The sequence below is a fragment of the Myxocyprinus asiaticus genome, chromosome 42 (assembly GCF_019703515.2).
Source record: "Myxocyprinus asiaticus isolate MX2 ecotype Aquarium Trade chromosome 42, UBuf_Myxa_2, whole genome shotgun sequence".
Lineage (NCBI taxonomy): Eukaryota > Metazoa > Chordata > Actinopteri > Cypriniformes > Catostomidae > Myxocyprinus > Myxocyprinus asiaticus.
In genome coordinates this window covers 37,251,046-37,273,181 of record NC_059385.1, presented here as the reverse complement: position 1 = coordinate 37,273,181, position 22,136 = coordinate 37,251,046, and the positions used below count along the sequence as shown (strand labels likewise).

At 40.3% G+C, this 22,136-nt stretch overlaps 1 protein-coding gene across 4 annotated transcripts in view; it reads right to left on the bottom strand.

Annotated features, from left to right (window-relative positions):
• The window catches only part of LOC127432446 (NACHT, LRR and PYD domains-containing protein 12-like), a 612,890-nt gene that overhangs the window by 508,814 nt on the left and 81,940 nt on the right, over positions 1-22,136 (bottom strand). For 2 of the 4 annotated variants that reach the window (XM_051683540.1, XM_051683542.1), the window contains 2 exons: positions 11,713-11,759; positions 4,631-6,389 (listed from right to left, as the gene is read on the bottom strand). The exons of 1 other annotated variant lie outside the window; for it this stretch is intronic. In XM_051683540.1, coding sequence (XP_051539500.1) covers positions 5,800-6,389; positions 11,713-11,759 — 637 coding nt within the window. In that variant the 3' untranslated portion in view covers positions 4,631-5,799. Of the gene's footprint in view, positions 1-4,630; positions 6,390-6,619; positions 6,661-11,712; positions 11,760-22,136 lie in introns of those variants that run through there. One more of the 4 variants, XM_051683544.1, reaches the window with a different exon arrangement.

Here is a 22,136-nt window from a genome sequence, read left to right as displayed (position 1 = left end):
TATATATATATATATATATATAAAAATTATAACATATGTCACAGTGTGTTTCTTATCTTGAAGAAAGTGTTTCGCAGCACTATTAAGATGAGAGAGTTTGTTTTTGTGAGTTAAAGATCAAAATCAAGTGAACAACAAGGTGTGAGAGGGGAGTCTAGTCCATTATACACTGCAACAGAATAAGTCTTTCTTCTTGTCTTGTTTTCCAGTATAAATATCTAAAACTCATTTAAAACAATGTACATTTACTTGAGGAGCAATTCAACAGAAGTCAGTTGTGTTTTTAGAGAATGTTCAATAAAATATTTAATATTTCTATATTTTAGAATATCTAAAAATCCTTAAAAAAACAGACACATTTACCTGAGAAGCAAGATATTTAGACTTGTTTTCAGAGAATAAATCTTGAAAATGCATCTATTTTGTCTTTACTATACTGACAGAAGACAAGTGAATAAATGTAGTTACACAGAATACAAACACTTATTCTTATATACAGTATATTCTTGTATTCAAGATTTATTCCCTGAAAGTAAGTCTAAATATCTTATATGTTGCTTCTCAGGTAAATGTATCTGGTTTTAAGGATTTTTAGATATTTTAAAACAGAAAACAAGACAAAATGTTATAACAAATGAATTTCTTGCAGTGAATTTTAACGGAAGTGATTTTGTTTTTTTCTTTTAACTCGAAGCACAAACAAGTGCAATTGAATCATTGTTGCAATAATCCCCAAATAGACCAAAAAACGTCCTAATAATCGTTAGATTAATCTATTATCAAACTAATTATTAGTATCAGCCTTAATGTGCACTCACAGGACACCCCAATCATTTCAGCAGCTGTATTTTATATGATGCTGGGCTGTCCCATGTGAACTGAGATTACATGATCAGTCAGGCTATGTGTGAAAACATCAGACTAACCTTGTGATTGCACAATTAAATGTATCATTTGAGAACACAGAACATTTCTATACAAAAGCTTTTACAAATAAACAGCAAGACAATTATACAATACAGAACAACAATAGAGGAAAGTTAAGAAAATAGCAGGAACAATCTCAAATAAATGAAACTGAAACAACAAAAACTGAACATTCAACTAACAATAACACATGAATTTCACCAGTTATAATTATTTATAATTAACTACATTTCTTCTTCTTCTGAACTGATGAACTCTACTTTCAGCACATGTTTATGGACATGGTGGATTTGGAGGGTTGTTGATAGCCGCTATTACGTCCTCAACGCTGCCCTCATAGAGGTGGGAAGACAGTGAATTTGTCAAAGTCGCTGTGCATTGTAACATTATAACCATGCACTGCCAGACTACAAAAACCTATTAAAACTGCATATCCTGTTGAAATGTTCACACTTTATAATGAGACTACCAAGCAGGTGCATGGCATAGCGCTTATGCAAATTCCAGGTCAATGCATGTTCCAAAAAATAAACATTGTTTTATAATCATCATATTATTTTTATCCGTCATTATCCTTTTGCATGTTTTTCCTAAATAAAAATGTTTGCGTAGAGCCCTGATTTGTCCTTACAACCTAAATAACCTTTTTCAAGTATTCCATGAAATTTGTGTAGTATGTATTTATTTTTTTATTATTAATTTTTTCCATTTAAAATTTTTGATTTGTGTTTGAGGCAGCATAAGGTTTAATACAGTTTATTTCACATTTATGAGGATGTACGCATCGTATTTTGAGGGGAAAAAAATGGTGTGCCTTGGAAATTTAATATTTACAAAGATCTGCCTTTGTACAAAAAAGTTGGAGAACCACTGATCTACGACGTCCGACGCCTGAAAACCACGTGACTGCTTCAGTATCTGGTTCAAGCAACCCCAGGGTGGTCTTCCTTACTCTAATCCATTATAATGTTTTGTTTAATATTATAATTCATATATGAAGCCTATATGAGCCTATGAAATAATAGACGAAGGAGAAGGAATGAGGCATGGTTTAATAGACGGATTGCAGATTTCCTTTTTATGAATTTGTTTTATTTATTTGACTTCTTTTAGTTCCAATACAACCAACAAATGACTTCTAGTTATTTAAAATAAAATCAGTTGCAGAACCAGATGTGAAACCAGCATCTGTAAAGAGACACAGCAGTTTCTTATGTGTTATTCATCATTTTGACCACCAGATTGCCGCAGCGTGCACAATGTTGAAAAGCTTCCAGTAATGTATGAACCCTTACGATGCAGTTGAGAGGAAACCTTCGTTTCTTCGCAAATCTATGTTTCACCATCAGCGAACGTCAGCGTCCGAATTTCGCACTTTATTTCATTAACTCCTTGCTGATATAATGCACTCAACATCCATGCACTATAAGTATGAATGAATGAGTGAATGATTTCGGACACACACAAAAACGGAATTTCTGTACCTGAGTCGACTCCAACACTACTTCACTATTTACTTCAGGGAGTTTAATATTATGCATCATCGCATAATAAATCATTCCTAAATGACAGCAAAAACCATGTTTGTGATTTCTAAATACAGTTAGCCTGCTATTACTAGAAATAGTTAGACTATCTCAACAGATTAGCCAACTTTTATGTTATTTTTAAAACAAGACAAGACACATGTCAACATACAAAGCAAACAACTGGCAAATTTAATTTAACATAATTCTAAACTCTGACAATAGCTTATGAAATTACACACTACTACTTTTTACTCCGAGAATACCAAATACAGAAACTGACGGCGGGAAAATGTGCCGTTAGATACTCTGTAGTGTTTGCGAGTCGACTCTAAAAGAGTCGATTCCTTGACTCTAAATTGTGTTGGAGTATATTTCAGCAAAAAATGAAAATTCTCTCATCATTTACTCACCCTCATCATGTCCCAGATGTGTATTACTTTCTTTCTTTTATGGAATATCTCAGCTCTGTAGGTCCATACAATGCAAGTGAATGGTGGGCAGACCTTTGAAGCTCCATAAAGCAGATAAAGGCAGCATAAAAGTAATCCATTTGACTCCAGTGATTAAATCAATGTCTTCTGAAGTGATCCAGTCGGTTTTGGGTGAGAACAAACCAAAATGTAACTCCTTTTTCACTGTACATCTTGCCATTGCAGTCTCTAAACACGATAATGATTTCTAGCTCGATTACACTTCCTAGTGTGCATGCACAGATTTTTAGATGGCACTAGGAAGTGTAATCAAGCTTAAAATCATGATCGCCAAGGAGGTTGCTGATATCAAGATTTATAATGAAATCTAATTATATTTTGGCCTGTTCTCACCAAAAAACAATTGGATTTCTTCAGAAGACATGGATTAAACCACTCTAGTATTATGAATTAATTTTATTCTGCTTTTAAGTGCTTTTTGGAGCTTCAAACTTTTGGTCACCATTCACTTGAATTGTATGGACCTACAGAGCTGAAATGTTCTTCTAAAAATCTTAATTTGTGTTCTGCAGATAAAAGAAAGTCATACACATCTGGGATGACATGAGGGTGAGTAAATGACGAGAGAGTTAAATTTTTTTTGGGTGAACTATCCCTTCAAGAAAACCTTTAGATAACATTGTAAGCATATCACCCAAAAATGAAAATTCTCTCATTATTTACTCACTCTCATTATATCCCAGATATGTATGACTTTCTTTCTTCAGCAGAACACATTTGAAGAAAAATATCTCTGCTCAGTAGGTCCTTAAAATGCAAGTAGATTGTGATCCAACATTTGAAGCTCCAAAAATCACAGACAGTCAGCATACACGTCATCCATACGACTCCAGCGGTTAAATTAATGTCTTTTAAAGTGATGTAAATGCTTTTGTTGTGAAAAAGATCAATATTTATAGACTTTTTAACTATAAAGTACCGCTTCTGGTCAGCAACAGTATACGCATTCACGAGAGCGCTGCGTAGAAGTCTCTCATGTGACTAATCTGTAACTAAAATATTACAGGTGTAATCTCACATTTTTCTCTTGGTTGAGACATTCAAGATAAGTACACAAACACACCATTGTGAGTAAACAAACAGATTAATACAGATCTAAACCAAAACAAATGAAGCTTCTGTACGTGTTCCTCCTACTCGTCTGTAAACAGCACTGCTCTTCCACGTGTGTCACATGAACATGATGTGATTATGTCACACGCACATACCGCTGCTGACTGGAAGCAATATTTTATAGTTAAAATTTATTTAAATATTGTCGTTTTTGCACCAAAACTGATCGTTTCACTTCAGAAGACATTCATTTAACAGCTGGAGGTGTATGGATGAAGTTTATGCTGACTATCTGTGATCTTTGGAGCTTCACAAGTCTGATCACCATAAACTTTCATTATAAGGACCTACTGAGCTGAGATAATTTTCTATTTTCTATTATATGTTTAGCAGAAAAAAGAAAGTCACAACTGGGATGGCATGAGAGTGATTAAATAATGAGAGAATATTCATTTTTGGGTGAACTATACCTTTATTGTTGCTTCCTTGCAATAAATTAACCATGTTTTACTTTAGTAAAATTGTAGCAAACATGACTTTAGTAACCATGGTAAATCTTGTAGTAATGGTTTTCAATACCATGGTTAAACAATGTTTCTGCAGTAAAACAAGGTTTAATTTTCATAACGGTTAATTTTTATTTATTTTATTTATTTTTTATCAGCACTAACAATAGTTTAATTATGGGAGTAAAACAAGAGGAACCCCAAAATTCTAATTTCATCACCATCCTTTTCATTGTCCTGAGTAATTACAATGATATGCAAAACTATTGCAAAGGAATGCAAAATATTTCAGGTGGGGGAAAAATTCCTCCCTCTCTGTCCTCTTACGTATGTTTCAAACCTGTATGTTATTATTTTGTGAAACACAAAAGAAGATATTGCAATACTGAATTTCAGTCAGTCACTTACTTAAATAGAAAGGAAAGATGCAATGAAAGAAAATAATGACTGAGAATGTCAGTTCCTAATGTTCTGCCTTATTTCTCTTTTTGTGTTCAGAACAACATGAGGGTGTGCATGATGACCGCATTTTACTTTTATCAATGAGTGAACTCTTAAAATCTGTCAAATTGACACTTTAAATTCACCTGTAATTTGTTATTATACATCCATTTGTGAATGCAACAGTGTGAAGGCATTTCTTTTATAATTGGCTGTTAAGTATTAAGATTTATATACTGTAGAAAAAGTCCAAAGAATTCTGTATTTGTAAATGTATATTTTATATAAATAAAACAATGAGTATCTGAATGTGCGGTGTGTTTAATAAAGAGTACATATATAGGCTGATTATTTATTCACTCAACTGAAATCAATGTTGTTTCAACGTCAGGTAAACAAACCAATTAGATGGATTTTATGTTTGTTTTCAGTGGCGTGAACAACGTAGATTCAACATGATTTTGATGAGCAAAAATATGCTGAATCAACATCAGAGATCAATGTCACATCGTTTCTATGTTGATTCTATGTCGGTTTGCTATCTGGGTAACTATTAATCAAGACTAAACAGAATAAATGAAAATAAAAGAAGATAAAATGTGACCTGAACTATTAGTCACATTGTACAAAGACTAGAAACAACACATGACATCATGTTGTTTGATCATGAGATGTGCAAGAACAAATGAAGTTTCATGTTACTGACATGACATCATATTGGATTTCAACACTGTTTATTTATTTTTTTTAATCATTATTGAATTTGATAGTGAATAACTTAAATCACATTACAGTGAGTCACAAAGTACTGTCATTGTATTGAATTCAGTTAATTTAATTCATGAAATTATTTCAAGAAAGAGTTTGGAGTTGTGTTGATTTGTGTGTGTGTGTGTGTCTCTGATGTTCAATTTCACACAGACACACTGAGGAATCAGGATAAACTCTAAATCCAGCATAGAGGGGTTGAGTGAATGTGGTGTTGAATGTGTGTAAGTGTGTGAGTGTGTGTGTGTCAGAGACGCTGTAGAAGGACAGAGTGCCGGCTGGACAGTCCACATACACTCCTACTCTCTTACAGTTGTGTGAAGGGGAATGTATGTGAGTGAAGTTATTATTGTGCCAGACAGTGAATCTGTCATTAGAGCACCACAGACACCAAGAGTTTACATTGAGTCCAAACACACAGTCATGACTCCCTCCTTTCCTGCTGATTCCTTTATATGACACTGATATAACAGCATAATCTCCACTCCATTGAGTCTCCCAGTAACAGCGTCCAGTCAGACTCTCTCTACACAGAACCTGACGATACTCATCAAATCTCTCTGGATGATCAGGATATGACTGACGCTCTCTCACACCTGTCACCTTCCTGTTCCCCTCAGACAGAATGAGACCAGTGTGTGCTGTGTTTGAATTCAGTGTGAGATCACAGACATCTGAACACAAGAAGAGAAAAAAACACTTATAACACAACAATCACTAAACCAGTGTGTGTGTGTGTGTGTGTGTGTGTGTGTGTGTGTGTGTGTGTGTGTGTGTGTGTTTGAATCCAGTGTGAGATCACAGACATCTGAAAACAAGAAGAGAAAAAACACTTATAACACAACAATCACAAAACCTGTGTGTGTGTGTGTGTGTGTGTGTGAGAGAGAGAGAGTGTGTGTGTGTGTGTGTGTGTGTTTCAGTCCAGTGTGAGATCACAGACATCTGAACACAAGAAGAGAAAAAACACTTATAACACAACAATCACTAAACCAGTGTGTGTGTGTGTGTGTGTGTGTGTGTGTGTGTTTGAATCCAGTGTGAGATCAGACATCTGAACACAAGAAGAGAAAAAACACTTATAACACAACAATCACTAAACCAGTGTGTGTGTGTGTGTGTGCGTGCGTGTGTGTGTGTGTGTGAGAGAGTGTGTGTGAGAGAGAGAGAGAGAGAGAGTGTGTGTGTGTGTGTGTGTGTGTGTGTGTGAAAGAGTGTGTGTGTTTATGTGTGTATGTGTGAGTGTGTGTGTGAGTGGGCAAGTTTAAGTGGTTTATGAGGACTTTTTTTAGGTTACAAACTGGTAATTACAAGGGTATTATGCTATAAATGTGGTTCCCTATCTGTCACTCACTCGACGTTGTGTCGATGTAGTGGCACTACGGGTCACTCTTGAGAGCCCGAGACACCTCTGGTCTTTGATAAAAGGCCAGTGAAAATTGGCGAGTGGTATTTGCATGCCACTCCCCCAGACATACGGGTATAAAAGGAGCTGGTATGCATCCACTCATTCAGATTTTCTCTTCGGAGCTGAACGGTCATACTCACTGAGCTGAATTCTACTGTTCATTCACGTCTGCTGGATCTGACGGCGCATATCAGCGGCTTCTCCCTCCTCTGCACTGGTGCACTGCAGAGAACGCCCCTGGGCGCTTTGGCAGAAAACAAAGAGATTATATTTTCTGAAAGAGCTTTTCCCTCTAAAAGAGTATATTTCTCTAAAAGAGCAGCACTCACGGAACGTCTTTTTAAAGATGCGTCTTTTTAAAGATGCCTTTCCGATTGTGTGCTATTCCTGGTTGTGGTCATTATCTCTCAACTTCGGATGGCCATGATTGCTGTCTTTCGTGTCTGGGCACAACCCACACGGAGGCAGCGTTTGTGGATGATTCATGTTCTCATTGCGAGAACATGACCATTGCAACGTTGCGGTCGCGGCTTGCTTTTGTAAGGAAGCAAGACACCCCAGCGGCTTCCCGCCTTGGTCCTTCTATCTACGGGTATGAGGCCAGCACGGCTAGCACTGGGGGCGATTTGTGGACCCCAATGGGATCGCCTTCGCCGGGTATCCCCCCACCGGCTTCCGGATGAGTTGGCCGGCTCGTCTCACGGCGAGTCTGGCTTCTTGTTCGGAGCCCGCGAAGATGATGAGCTCTTGAGCGCAGCATCGGAGAGTGGGCTTGTCCAGTTGGACGCAGAAGCCTCAGCTGGGCTCCCCCCCTTGGGGACAATTGTCCAGTCACAGACTGATGTGGAAATGACGGACATGCTTTCCCGGGCGGCCGCGAGCGTCGGGTTAGAGTGGAACCCTCCACTCTCCCCTGAACCCTCGCGGCTTGATGATTGGGTCTTACACAGACTCCCGTTCAGGATGCTGATGCAAAGACGCATTCTGGCAAGTGTCTGGCATCAAGATTGGTTCGCGGCGGTAGACCTGAAGGACGCGTACTTCCACGTCTCGATACTTCCTCGACACAAACCCTTCCTGCGGGTTGCATTCAAGGGTCAGGCATATCAGAACAAAGTCCTCCTTTTCGGCCTGTCCCTGTCTTCTCGCATCTTCACGAAGGTCACAGAGGCTGCCCTTGCCCCGTTAAGGGAGGTGGGCATTCGCATTCTCAACTATCTTGACGACTGGCTAATCCTAGCTCACTCTCGAGACATGTTGTGCGCACACAGGGACTTGGTGCTCTCACACCTCAGCCGACTTGGGCTTTGGGTCAACTGGGAAAAGAGCAAGCTCCTCCTGGTTCAGAGCATCTCTTTTCTCGGTTTGGAGCTGGACTCAGTCTCTTTGACGGCGCGCCTTACGAACGAGTGCGCCCAGTCGGTGCTGGCCTGTTTGTAGGTGTTCAAACAGAAAACAGCGGTTCCACTGAAACTTTTTCAGAGGCTCCTGGGGCATATGGCATCCTCGGCGGTAGCCACCCCGCACGGGTTGATGCATATGAGACCGCTTCAGCACTGGCTTCAGACTCGAGTCCTGAGATGGGCATGGTGCCATGGGACACATCGCGTGGTCATCACCGACCCTTGGACCGACCTCTCGTTTCTGCGGGCAGGTGTTCCTCTAGAACTGGTCTCCAGGCACGTCGTGGTCACGACAGATGCCTCCGAAACGGGCTGGGGCACTGTTTGCAATGGGCACGCAGCCACCGGCCTGTGGACGGGCCTGCGACTGCATTGGCACATCAACTGCCTCGAGTTGCTGGCAATTCTGCTCGCCCTGCAGAGGTTTCAGCCGTTGATCCAGAGCAAGCACGTGCTAGTTCAGACAGACAACACGACAACGGTAGCATGTGCCAACCGCCAAGGTGGTCTGCGCTCTCGTTGTATGTCACAACTCGCCCGCCGTCTCCTCCTCTGGAGTCAGCAGCACTTCAAGTCGCTGCGAGCCACTCACATCCCGGGCAACCTCAACACTACAGCAGACACGCTGTCACGGCAGGTTACCCTCAGGGGAGAGTGGAGACTCCACCCTCAGGTGGTCCAGCTGATTTGGAGTCGATTCGGATGGGCACAGTTGGACCTGTTAGCCTCCCAAGAATCCTCCCACTGCCCGCTCTGGTATGCCCTCACTGAGGCTCCCCTCGGCATAGACATGCTGGCACACAGCTGGCCCCCTGGCCTGTGCAAATATGCGTTTCCCCCAGTGAGCCTACTTGCACATACCCTGTGCAAGGTCAGGGAGGACAAGGAGCAGGTCATCCTGGTAGCACCCTACTGGCCCACCCAGATGTGGTTCTTGGAACTCACGCTCCTCACAACAGCCCACCCCCCCCCCCCCACCATGGCAAATTACTCTGAGGAAGGACCTTCTTTCTCAGGGACGGGGCACCCTATGGCACCCGTGACCAAACCTCTGAAATCTCCATGTCTGGCCCCTGGATGGGATGTGGAAGACCTAAGCAAGACCTCTACGAGGCGCCTGTATGCTTTTAAGTGCCGTCTGTTCGCTAAGCGGTTTTCTTCCCGACGGGAAGACCCCCAGAGATGCGCAGTCGGATCAGTGCTTTCCTTCCTGCAGGAGAGGTTGGAAGGGAGGCTGTCCCCTTCCACCTTGAAGGTGTACATTGCCGCCATAGCAGCACACCACGACGCAGTCAATGGTAAGTCCTTAGGGAAGCATGACCTGATCATCAGGTTCCTAAGAGGCGCCAGGAGGCTGAATCCCCCCAGACCGCACCTTGTTCCCTCATGGGACCTCTCTGTAGTTCTTCAGGGTCTACAGAGAGCCCCCTTTGAGCCTTTGCAGTCAGCCGAGCTTAAGGCATTCTCCTTGAAGACTGCACTCCTTACTGCGCTCACTTCCATCAAGAGGGTAGGAGACCTGCAAGCGTTCTCTGTCAGCGAAATGTGCCTGGAGTTCAGTCCGGGTTACTCTCACATGATCCTGAGACCCCGACCGGGCTACGTGCCCAAGGTCCCCACCACCCCTTTTAGGGACCAGGTGGTGAACCTGCAAGCACTGCCCCAGCAGTGTCTAACAGATATTTGCAGAGCAGCAGGCTGGGCAACACCCAACACCTTCGCAAGGTTCTACAACCTACCAGGTAGTGGCACGCAATACAAGTGGATAAGCCCGGGATAGCCGGCCGGGTGTATCGCTTGCACATAGCACCTTCCACCTCCTTTTGAGCTGAAGACGTGCGCTATTAAGTCTTCGGAGAGACTCGCTGCCGGCCCAGCTAACTAAGAGTCCTGTTCTGGGGTAGGTGCTCCACATGTGGCAATTCCCTGTAAGGCTAACCCCATGCGATATATATCTTCCGCTAATTCGTTTCCCTGTTGGCAAACTGCGTCTTCCTTGGGCAGAGCCCCTCTGCCCCAGTCTCCATGTTTGTAGTAACTCCTCCCCTGTTGGGTAGGATCTACCTTGAAGACTCTCCATATGGTCGGAAAGACCATGTGATGTTTTTTTCCACTTAAATATCTCCTCCTCTCTTTGGACGAGGTGTGGTCTCCATGGTGTCTTCCCCGTGGGAGGGACACTCCCCGACTAGACCTGGTGGCCTAGTCGGATAATCCCCCTTCTTTTTTAGGGAGCCACTACTGGGTTAAGCCTGTCTCTATCTCTTGAGTAGTCGACTTGTCCCCAAAGGGCCGTTCGACACTCATAACTATGTTGGGGGAGGTTACGTGTCGACCTGGTGTGCTGGCTATGAGGCACACAGTAGTCTGCCCACACTGCCAGTTCATGTAACAGTTCAGCCAATTGTGGCGTTTCATATAGGGACCCCTAGTGTCACTACATCGACACAACGTCGAGTGAGTGACAGATAGGGAACGTCATGGTTACTTGTGTAACCTCCGTTCCCTGATGGAGGGAACGAGACGTTGTGTCCCTCCTGCCACAATGCTGAACTACCCACTGAAATGGCCGGACCTTGTATCGGCTCCTCAGCATAAAACCTGAATGAGTGGTTGCATAACAGCTCATTTTATACCCATATGTCCGGGGAGTGGCATGCAAATACCACTCGCCAATTTTCATTGGCCTTTTATCAAAGACCAGAGGTGTCTCGGGCTCTCAAGAGTGACCCGTAGTGTCACTACATCAACACAACATCTCGTTCCCTCCATCAGGGAACGAAGGGTTACACAAGTTACCATGACATTTATGAGGACATTTCTAGTGTCCCCATAAGTCAAATCACGTAAACAATATTTTATTGAAAATGTAAAAATGCAGAAAGTTTTCTGTGAGGGTTAGGTTTAGGGGTAGGGTTAGGGTTAGGGGATAGAATCTATAGTTTGTACAGTATAAAAATCATTATGTCTATGGAGAGTCCTTATAATGATAGCTGCACCAACATGTGTGTGTGTGTGAGTGTGTGTGTGTGTGTGTATGTGTGAGAGAGTGTGTGTGTGTGTGTGTGTGTTTGTGTGTGTGTGTGTGTGCTGTGTGTGTGTGGGTGTGTGTGACAGAGTGTGTGTGAGTGAGTGAGTGAGTGTGTGTGTGTGTGTGTGTGTGTGTGTGTGTGTGTGTAGACCTACATTTGTGTAGTCCTGCTGTAATCCTGAGCTCTCCTCCATGATCCACACTATAAAAACACAAACACACACAAATGATGACATCACATTCAGCTCACCTGAAACACAATTCACACATCTGTGATGAAATACATGTCTTTTAGACGACATGTCTATATGTTTCTTAACTCGCCGGAGCGGACCTTGGAAGTTTCTTTCCGTGTTACTCATAGAGAGAATTCTCTCATGGTGTATGCGAGTACTGAGAGTTTGAAATGTTTTGAGTGTGGAGACTTGGGCCACAAGCGCTTTATCTGTCCGCATAGAGATGAACAGCGTGCTTCTACATCTCATGGCGATGAAAACGATGTCGAACCTCAGGTAAATAACACAGAATCTGAGAGAGCTGAGGAGCAGGATAAATGAGCTACAGAGGAGGTAAACGGGCAGCAGGAGGTGAGCGACTCTATTGTTAATGCTGGCTGTGTGGAGCAATCTGGATGTAGTCATTTACCTGATAAAGCTGTGAGTGTTGGTGATGAAAATGATCAGAGTGATGCTGATGATGATACTGTACAGAAATTTGGTTCTGAGGAAAATATGGCTGATGAGACTGAGAGTTTATCACAGTATACCAATGATGGAATGAGAGATGATGAGCAGTGGTCTGATGTGTCTAAGGAGGTTGTGAAAGATCTATATCCCCTTGAGCAGATCAATTCTTTCTTGATAAGACAAAAGGAAAAGTAGGTGTTGAAATAAGAGATTACTTCCCTGATGTTGAAAAGTTTATTGCTTCAGTAATGTGGTTTAGGAAAGTAAGTAGCTATGGTGAGCTTTCACAACAGAAAAGATTTTGTCTTAAAAAGCACTTAACTGTTGCTAGATCAGGAAGAAGGATGGGAAAAGCGAGGGGAAAATCTAAATAATGGCTGAAAATTTATCTTTCCATCTGATCTGTTTTCTCTTTTTCTCTCTCTTCTGTATGGAGATCTTAAGGGGGGGTTCTCTTAATTTCAATGGGATGAGGGATGGGAGAAAGAATGAGGTTTTATCAGAAATCATTGGTTTGAAAGATTTGAGTGTTACATTTTTTGCAAGAAACTCATAGTACTTGTAGTAATGAAATTAACTGGGGTTTATGGTGGAAAGGAGAGTATGTTCTCAGTCATGGGACTAATTTAAGTGCTGGTGTGGCTGTTCGTTTTTCTCCTACTGTAAATATTAAAGTTTTATCAAAAAATGAAGTAGAATTGTTAAGGCTGAAATTAGTAATTTTAAATTCCTGTTTGTAAATATTTATGCTCCTAATGTTGGAGCAGAAAGGAGTTTACTTTTCTAGAAGTTTGAAAATATAGTTAAAGAAGAAAATTAAGACATGTTTATTGTTGTAGGGGGCGACTGGAACTGCACTCTTGATCTTAATCTTGATACGAATGGGGAAGAACCTCATGCACAGTCAGCCTCCTCTTTAGCTGGTGTAATTAAAAAGCTGAATCTCTCAGATGTATGGAGAGAACAAAACACTTCTATAAAACAATATACATGGGTGAAGGTCTGTAATGATAGGATTAATGCTGCTTGTTTGGACTGTTTTTATATATCTTGTAACCTGAAAAATAGAGTTGTTAGTACACAAATTATTCCAAATATACTTTGATCACAAACTCATTAGGGTTGGTTTTACCCTGTCTAAAAGTACACATAAGAGGTGCTACTGGCATTTTAATACCAAACTTTTAGAAGATAAAGACTTTTGTGAAGCTTTTAAGTTATTTTGGGAAGCATGGCAAACAGAAAAGAGTCTTTTTGAAAGTATTATACAGTGGTGGGAAGTTGGTATAGTGCACATAAGAGATTTCTCTCAGAAATATTCTGCTTATTCTTCTGTACATTTAAAAAATAAATTAAAGTGGCTGGAAACAGAGATTGTTAACATTGAAATGAATATGACTGTAAATGATGCTGCTAATTTAAAAAAACGTTGGACTGAAAAAAAAAAACATTTAAGCTTAATTCTGAATGAAAGGGTTAAAGGAGCTCTCATAAGAAGCCGTTATTTAACTCTGAAGGATATGGATGCTCCTACTACTTTTTTTTAAATCTAGAGCATAAAGTGGGTCAGCAGAAATTGATGCTTTCATTGAAGGACAACAATGGACATGTTACCTCAGACCCACAGGAGATGCGAAAGCTTGCTGTTGATTTCTATTCTAATTTGTATGCTGCTGAAATCTCTGATGAACATTGTAGAAGAGAGCTGCTAAAAGACTTACCTGTTTTATCTGAAGATCATAAAAAGCTTTTAGAGACTGATATCTCTTTTGAGGAAGTCTCTCTGGCTGTCAAGGGTCTCTCTTCAGGCAAGAGTCCTGGCTTGGTTGGACTACCGGCCGAATTTTACAAATCTTTTTGGACAATAATAGGAGAGGACTATTTTAAGGTACTTCAGAAATGCTGTAGTGAAGGTTTTCTTCCAACTAGCTGTCAACGTGCTATTTTGTCATTGCTCCCAAAAAAGGGAGATTTAACTCTTTTAAAGAACTGGAGACCTGTGGCAATCTTGTGCACAGAATATAAAATTTTGTCCAAGGTTCTAGCAAATAGATTAAATAATGTTCTGCATGAAATTGTACACAAAGATCAGTCATATTGTGTTAAAAATAGGTCAATCATGGATAATCTTCATTTAATCAGGGATGTTTTTGATTATGCTTATTGGAAAGATGCCAATATGGGCCTGTTGTCCCTGGATCAGGAAAAGGCTTTTGACAGAGTTGATCATAGTTTTCTGTTTGACAACCTCAATGCTTTTGGTTTTGGGGAAAAATTTATCTCAAGGATTAAACTTTTATATACTGAAGCGACATGCATGATCAAAATGGGTGGTGGGTTAAGTATCCCTATTAATATTAAAAGAGGAATCAGACAAGGTTATCCACTTTCATGTCAACTGTACAGCATTGTAATTGAACCCTTGTTGTGTAAACTGAGAAGAGAGTTAATGGGCCTACAGGTCAACACCATAAACTGTTCTATTAAACTCTCTGCCTATGCTGATGATATTACAGTTATAATCAGAGACCAAAGTGACATTCAGGTGCTTAAACAGGCTTTAGAGTGTTATGGAAAAGCCTCACCAGCAGTAGTTAACTGGTAAAAAAGTGAAGCTTTGTGGTGTGGCAGAGTTCTTAAAGGTCCAATGCTTCCTGGTGGGCTGCAGTGGGGAAGAGCAGGTTTTACATATTTAGGAGTGTTTTTAGGGACAGAAGAGTTTAAGAAGAAAAACTGGGAAGGCCTCTTGGAGAAAGTGTGTGCTAGGTTGTCTCACTGGAATTGGTTGCTCCCCCAGTTGTCCTATAGGGGGAGGGTTCTGGTATGTAACAACTTAGTTGCTTCTTCACTTTGGCACAGAATGACAATACTTGAGCCTCCTGAGGATTTAGTGTGAGGAATACAACAACGACTAGTGGACTTTTTCTGGTCGGGACAGCACTGGTTGAAGGCTGCGGTGCTGTTTCTACCTAGACACGAAGGAGCCCAGGGGTTGATTGACATCAGAGCGAGACTCAGGACATTCAGAATGCAGACGGTGCAAAGACTGCTCTACGGAGAGGATGTGAGCTGGGCTGAAGTAGCCTGTGCCCTCCTAAGAAGAGCTGGAAACATGGGTCTGGATCGCCATTTGTTCTTGATGGACATTAACAGATTGGATTTAAGTGGCTTGAGCCTTTTTTATAGATCAATTTTAAAGTCATGGTCACTTTTTACTTTGTCACGGAGTGCAGGTAGCACACAGAAATTATGGCTGAAGGAGGAACCACTGTTTTTCAATTCGGCATTGGATTTGGATGTTTTTAAATGGGACACTTTCAGAAAAGCCATGTGGGCTGCAAATATGACAAAGATTGGACACTTAAAAGACAAAAAAAGTTGGCTTAGTCCTGAAAATCTAGCTTCAAAACTGGGAATAAAATCAGTCAGGCTGGCACAAAACATGTTGACTCGGATTCTAGAGTCTCTGCCTCAGGACTATAGATTGGCAATGGAAACTTTTGATGAAGAGGCAGACAATTGTGATTTTCCAGAGTTGTTTTTCTCAGCACTGACTGGTACATGGCAAGAAAATGAGGGCTGCTAATTGTCATTTAATACACCTAAACTGGCCTTCTTTGGTGATGCTGATGAGAAAGCCATCTACATTATGTGTGTGAAAGTGTGGCATCTTAACACACTGAAGAGTGTCAGCGAGTCAAAATGGTTGGAGGTTCTGGGGCCAGGTGCCTCCCCTAAAGGCTGCTGGAGGCCCCTGTACAAACCACCCATTGAGAAAAGGTCTGGAGACCTTCAGTAGAGAATAGTACATGGGATTATAGCTACAAACAGACACAGAGCACACCTTGATCCAGAGGTAGGGGTAGGTTGTCCTTTTTGAGAGCAGGAAACTGTTTTTCATTTGTTTTTAAAGTGTGAAAGGCTTCAACCTTTGTTTTGTATCTTAGAAGAGTGGGTTCATACTTTAGGGGAAGTTCTCCAGTACTTTTCATCTATGGACCAAAGTATAGTAGAAGAAGGAGGGAAGTACATGTTCTGATTAACTTTCTTTTTGGTCAGGCAAAATTGGCTATATGGCTATCAAGAAAAAATTTTTTCAATGATGCTTTGTCAATTGATGTTGTGTCTATTTTAAAAGGGTTATTAAAATCTCGCATTAAAATTGAGTTTACGTATTACAAACTGGTCAATGATATGGAGATTTTTAAAGGTAAATGGGCTGTAAACCACTGTATTTGTGATGTTGATGATTGCTTGCTATTTTATATTTAAGTGTTTAGTGTAGGGTATTTTTTATTTTATTTTATTTGTATTTATTTTTTTCTCCTTCTATGTATATATGTATGTGAAAAATGTAAATATATGTATGTTTTGAAATTTTTTTTTTAAATTTTTTTTAAATATAGGTCTTTTACGTTTTTATTGAATTATTAAAGAAGACCTAAAAAGTCAAAGTCTCTCTCTCTCTCTCTCTCTCTCTCTCTCTCTCTCTCTTTCTCTCTGGTGCATGCTGGGAGTGTGTGAAGGAGCTGAGTGTGTTGTTGGGTGCAAATGCAATTATTATCGTGTTTTTCTGTTATTTCTTTATTTTTTATTTTTTATTTATATTTCCCCTCGTTAGATCATTTTAAATCTTAGCAGAGGAAAGAAAAGTGAAAAGTTGCGGTTTATTAACCAAGTGTGTTTGGGTCTCAGACGCCGGTATGGAGTCTGTTCCCGGGTCAGCTCTGTCACTCCTGGAGTGACCGTGGAAGATCTGCTCTTAGTTGTCGGAGTGCAGGTCAGTTTTGATAATCAGGGTATCTGCAGGTTGGAAGGAATTAAATTTAAGACTTTTTAAGGCCGAATAAAATTAAAATTTAAGACCACTTTCGCAATAAAAAAAAATAAAAAAACACATTAATTCATTAGCTGGTAAATACAAAACCACCGAGGCTACTTGAATGTCTCTGCACGTTTTTAAAAATTGTATATATATATATATATATATATATATATATATATATATATATATATATATATATATATTATTGTGCATTTATGTGTTAATAAGTTAATACAACATTAAAACTCTAAATTAAATCATTAAGAATGCATGTAGCCTAAAGTATGTAGCCTATATTGAGACCCTTCTCTTTAGTCACTTGCTTTCTAGCAAGACACGATGCATTAGACCAGTGCTTTGGCAACGTCACCGCTTATGACAAACACAGAAGTGGTGGCAAAAATAATGCGCACAAAATAAACTTTTATTGGATTATGTTGTTGAAAAATTATTCCAAGGGCTCTAGTTGACTGCTGTGGCTTCAAGATCATCAACAGAGCTGACTGGAGTGAGGAGATCATTTCAACTCACCACTTTGCAGCATAAATTTATAGCGAACATGATTACATGTTTGGTATTACCTCATATCATTATAGTAATTGTATCGCTAAGAACATGTTTGTATTTATGATGATTTTGTGTCATACTTTCGTTTAATCCTCTAATCTGTCAAATTTAACACTACCATCAGTGGACTTTCTGCCACCACTTACTGCACATGCGCTGACATTTTTGTAAATAAGAGGATTGGTCTATAGACCTTATTCACAGTAGTGCCATGTTTGATTTTTAATGGGAATGGAAACGAGGCTGTGAGGGATAGACTTGCCATTTCTTCAATGGCATGCACTGTGTAAATCTGTCAAAAGCTCCAATATCCCATCTGATTTTCCACAACTTCCACATGTTGTCTGGAGTTTTTTGTCTACTGAGTGTCCTTGAAAAGATATTTTTTCAATGTTTTGTACACGGAGTGATCCAAAAACACTTTAAACTGCAGTACATCACATCAAAGAGACTGTACGTCTATCCCACACAGCCTTGTTGTCATTGTCATTAAATATCAAAGATACCGCTGCTGTGAATAAGGTCTAGCATGTGCTGAATAACATTTATATATTTTTTTCTTGGCAGATACCTTTAATAAATACTTTAACAGGTAGTTAAAGGGCAGTTCATTTAAAAATGAAAGTTCTGTCATCACTACTCACCCTTGAGTCTGAATGAATTTTTCTCTGCCATGGAACAAAAAAGGAGATGTTAAGCAAAACGTTTAGTCTCAGTCTCAATTCACTGTCACTGTATCTTGTTTTTCATTCAATGTAAGTGAATGGTGACAGAAACTCCCTAAAATCTCCTTTTGATATCCACTGAAATAAGAAAGTCATACAGGTTTGCAACAGCATGAAGGTAAGTGATGACAATTTTAATTTTTGAGTGAAATATCTCAAATAAAAACTCATCAGTTACTTTAAAAATGGCCGTTTAAAGTTGACAAGATGTATTGAAAATGTTAACAGATTAAATCTGTCTTGTGTGTCCGTGTGCTGTCAGTGTCCTCATTGCTACGTTATCACTGCGTGAGAAAAGGGACGTGTGGCGTGAGAGCGTGAGAACAGTGTCAATTGCATTGGCAGCCCTAGATCTAGAGAGATTGAGTTGAGAGATATAACAGGTGTAAATCTGCAGCTGAGTAGTTCTGTTAGCTTTACTATTATTGTCAAAGGTGATGTAAAATAAGCAAGCGCAATGATTTGAAAGTCGTTAAGACTGCTCCAACCTTGCGTGCTTGCAAATTGTAACGTTGACCGCTTTGTTGATTATAAACAGGAGCGACTGTTAGAGATGCAAAATAACGGCATTTGCATTTCAGATTAACGGGTTTATGAAGGTTTATACAAGTATAACATCATAAGGTCAGTAAAAATGTGCTTCCCTGCACGCACTCACACTAAACTCAAGCGTCAGCTACTAAATGACGGATGTAGGAGAGAGAGAGAGAGAGAGAGAGAGAGAGAGAGAGAGAGAGAGAGAGAGAGAGAGAGAGAGAGATGATTTTGACTCGCACAGATTCTGCTGTTTTAAGCATCTCCTCTATTCACGCCCCAAAATGTAATACCTCAGCAAACGAAATTTAAGACTTCTTGTAATTTATTTAAGATATTTAAAACTTTTTATGGCCTTAAATTTTAAAAAGTAAATTTAAGACTTTTTAAGGACCCGCGGATACCCTGGATAATATAGTGTCGGCAACACGGATGAACAAAGCAATTGTGGTGTTTCTAAAGTCTGAATCACTGATAAATCAGTTGACTGTGAGTGGGATATAGGTCAAAGAAACTTTTGTTCCGGTTATGCCGTTATCCACTCCAGCAACGAAAATCACGATCTCTAATGTTCCGCCGTTTATACTGAATGTTGCGATCACAAAAGAACTGCAGAGATTCGGGAAGATAGCGAGCCCAGTGAAACTGATTCCCCTTGGGTGTAAAAACACGGCACTTAAATGTTCTTTCTTTCAGACGCCAGGTCTATATGTTCCTCACTTCACCCACGCCGACTCTAGAAGTTTCTTTCCGTGTGAACAATGGAGAAAACTCGTACATGGTTTACGCAAGCACTGAGAGTTTAAAATGTTTTGAGTGTGGAGTTTTGGGCCATAAAAGGTTCACGTGTCCACATAGAGAAGGTCAACGGTCGTCCACATCTCCAGCTGATACTGGAGTTACTGTTGAATATCACAGAAGTGATGGAGCAGAGCAGAGAACTGAGGAACACTTTGAAGTCACAGAGGAGGTGAGTGATAACAGTGTTAATGCTGGATGTGTGAATGTTACTGATGTTATTGATAAGAGTGAGCTTCAGACTGCTGCTGAGGATTTGATTGACAAAATAGGAGGCTCAGAGGAGATGAATGATGGAGCTCAGGCAGGAGGCTCAGAAGAGAACCTCACTGATGAGTTGGAGTTTTTGTAACAGTTTACTGATGATGGTATGAGAGATGGTGAGCAGTGGGCAGATGTGCCAGGAGAGGCTGATAAAGATCTATACATTGCTGAACAGATTAACTCTTTTCTTGAAAAGACTAAAGGAAAGGCAGGGGTTGAATTAGGTGACTATTTTCATGACATTGAAAAGTTTGTTACTTCTGTGTTGCAGGCAAGAAAATTGATCTCACAACAAAAGAGGTTCCGTCTCGAAAAACATATAGACAGAGTAAGAAAACAGGAAGAGAAAGACTAAAGAGGGGAAAAACTATACTTGTATGATGGCTTACAACCTAGTTTCCATTCTTTACTGCTTTTTCTTTCTCCCTCTTTTCCTCATGGAGATCTTGTGGGTGGGGTCCTTTAATATTAATGGGATGAGGGTTGGGAGGAAGAATAGGATATTATCAGAAATGATACGTTTGAAGGACTTGAGTGTTACTTTGTGCAAGAGACACACAGTATTTACAGTAATGAAGTTGATTAGGGTTTATGGTGGAAAGGAGAGTATGTTTTGAGTCATGGGACTAATTTAAGTCCCCCCCCCCCTGTTAAAGCAAGTCTTATCAAAAAATTAAGTGGAACCAGGAAGGTTTTTAATTGTAAAGGCTGAAATCAGTAATTTTATTCTTGTTTGTGAATATCTATGCTCCCAACATTGGAGCAGAAAGAATCAAATGTTTTACTAAGTTAGAAAACATAGTGAAGGAACAAAAGGATGATGTTTTTATTGTTGTAGGAGTAGACTGGAATTGTACTCTTGATTTTACTCTAGATAAAAATGGGGAGGAGCCTCACGCACTGTCAGCAACCTGTTTAGCTGGTGTGATACAAAAGCTAAATCTCTCAGATGTATGGAGAGAACATAACCCCTCTACAAAGCAATATACATGGGTGAAAGTTTGCAATGAAAGGATTTCTGCTGCACGTTTGGACTGTTTTTATACATCTTATAACATGAGAAATAGAGTTATTAATACAACTATTACTCCTAATGCTATTTCTGACCATAAACTTATTACGGTTGGTTTTTCTTTGGCTAAAAGTACACACAAGAGTTGCTATTGGCATTTTAATACTAAACTTTTAGAAGATAAACAATTTTGTGACTCTTTTAAATTGTTTTGGGAGACCTGGAAAACAGAAAAGAGTCTTTTTGAAACTATTATACAGTGGTGGGAAGTTGGGAAATTTCATGTAAGAGATTTTTGTCAAAAATATGCATCTCATTCTTCTTTACGTTTAAAAAAGACTATAGAGTGGCTGGAAACAGAGATTATTGACATTGAAAAGAATATGATTGTTAATGATGCTGCTAATCTAACAAATCAGCTAAGCTCAATTTTAAATGAAAGAGTTAAAGGAGCTCTTATAAGAAATGTCTCGTTTACTGTAGTAACCTCTGTTCCCTGATGGAGGGAACGAGACGTTGTGTCAATGTAGTGACAATAGGGGTCACACTTGGGAGCCCCAAACACCTCAGATCTTTGAGAAAAGGCTAATGAGAATTGGCGAGTAAAATTTGCATGCCACTCCCCCAGACATACGGTATAAAAGGAGCTGGCTCGCAACCACTCATTCAGCGGGTAGTACAGCATTGTGGCAGGGGGGACACAACATCTCGTTCCCTCCATCAGGGAATGGAGGTTACGATAGTAACCGAAACGTTCCCCTTCTGTCACTCACTCGACGTTGTGTTGATGTAGTGACACTAGGGGTTTCTATACGAAACGCCATGACTAGCTTAACCATGTTACGTGGACTGCCATTGCAGGTGCAAGCAAGCTGCTGCGTGCGTAGTAGCAGGTGCACCGGTCTGCACGTAGCCTCCCCCAACGCCCCAGAAAACATTGTATAGTTCCCCACATCCCTCGGGGGGGGAAGAGACGTATCTAGTATGGGAGCAGGCCACGCCGGTCGTGGCCTTTTCTCTCTATGTTTTCTCTCCACAGAGTATTCAGTTATTCGGCTGGGGCCATTTTAATGCTCAATATATGTGCCGGGGAAGGTGTTCTTTTCCTTTCCTATTTTTTCAGGGGGAAAAGACCCAGCGGAGACCACATCCTGCCCGGAGGGGAGGT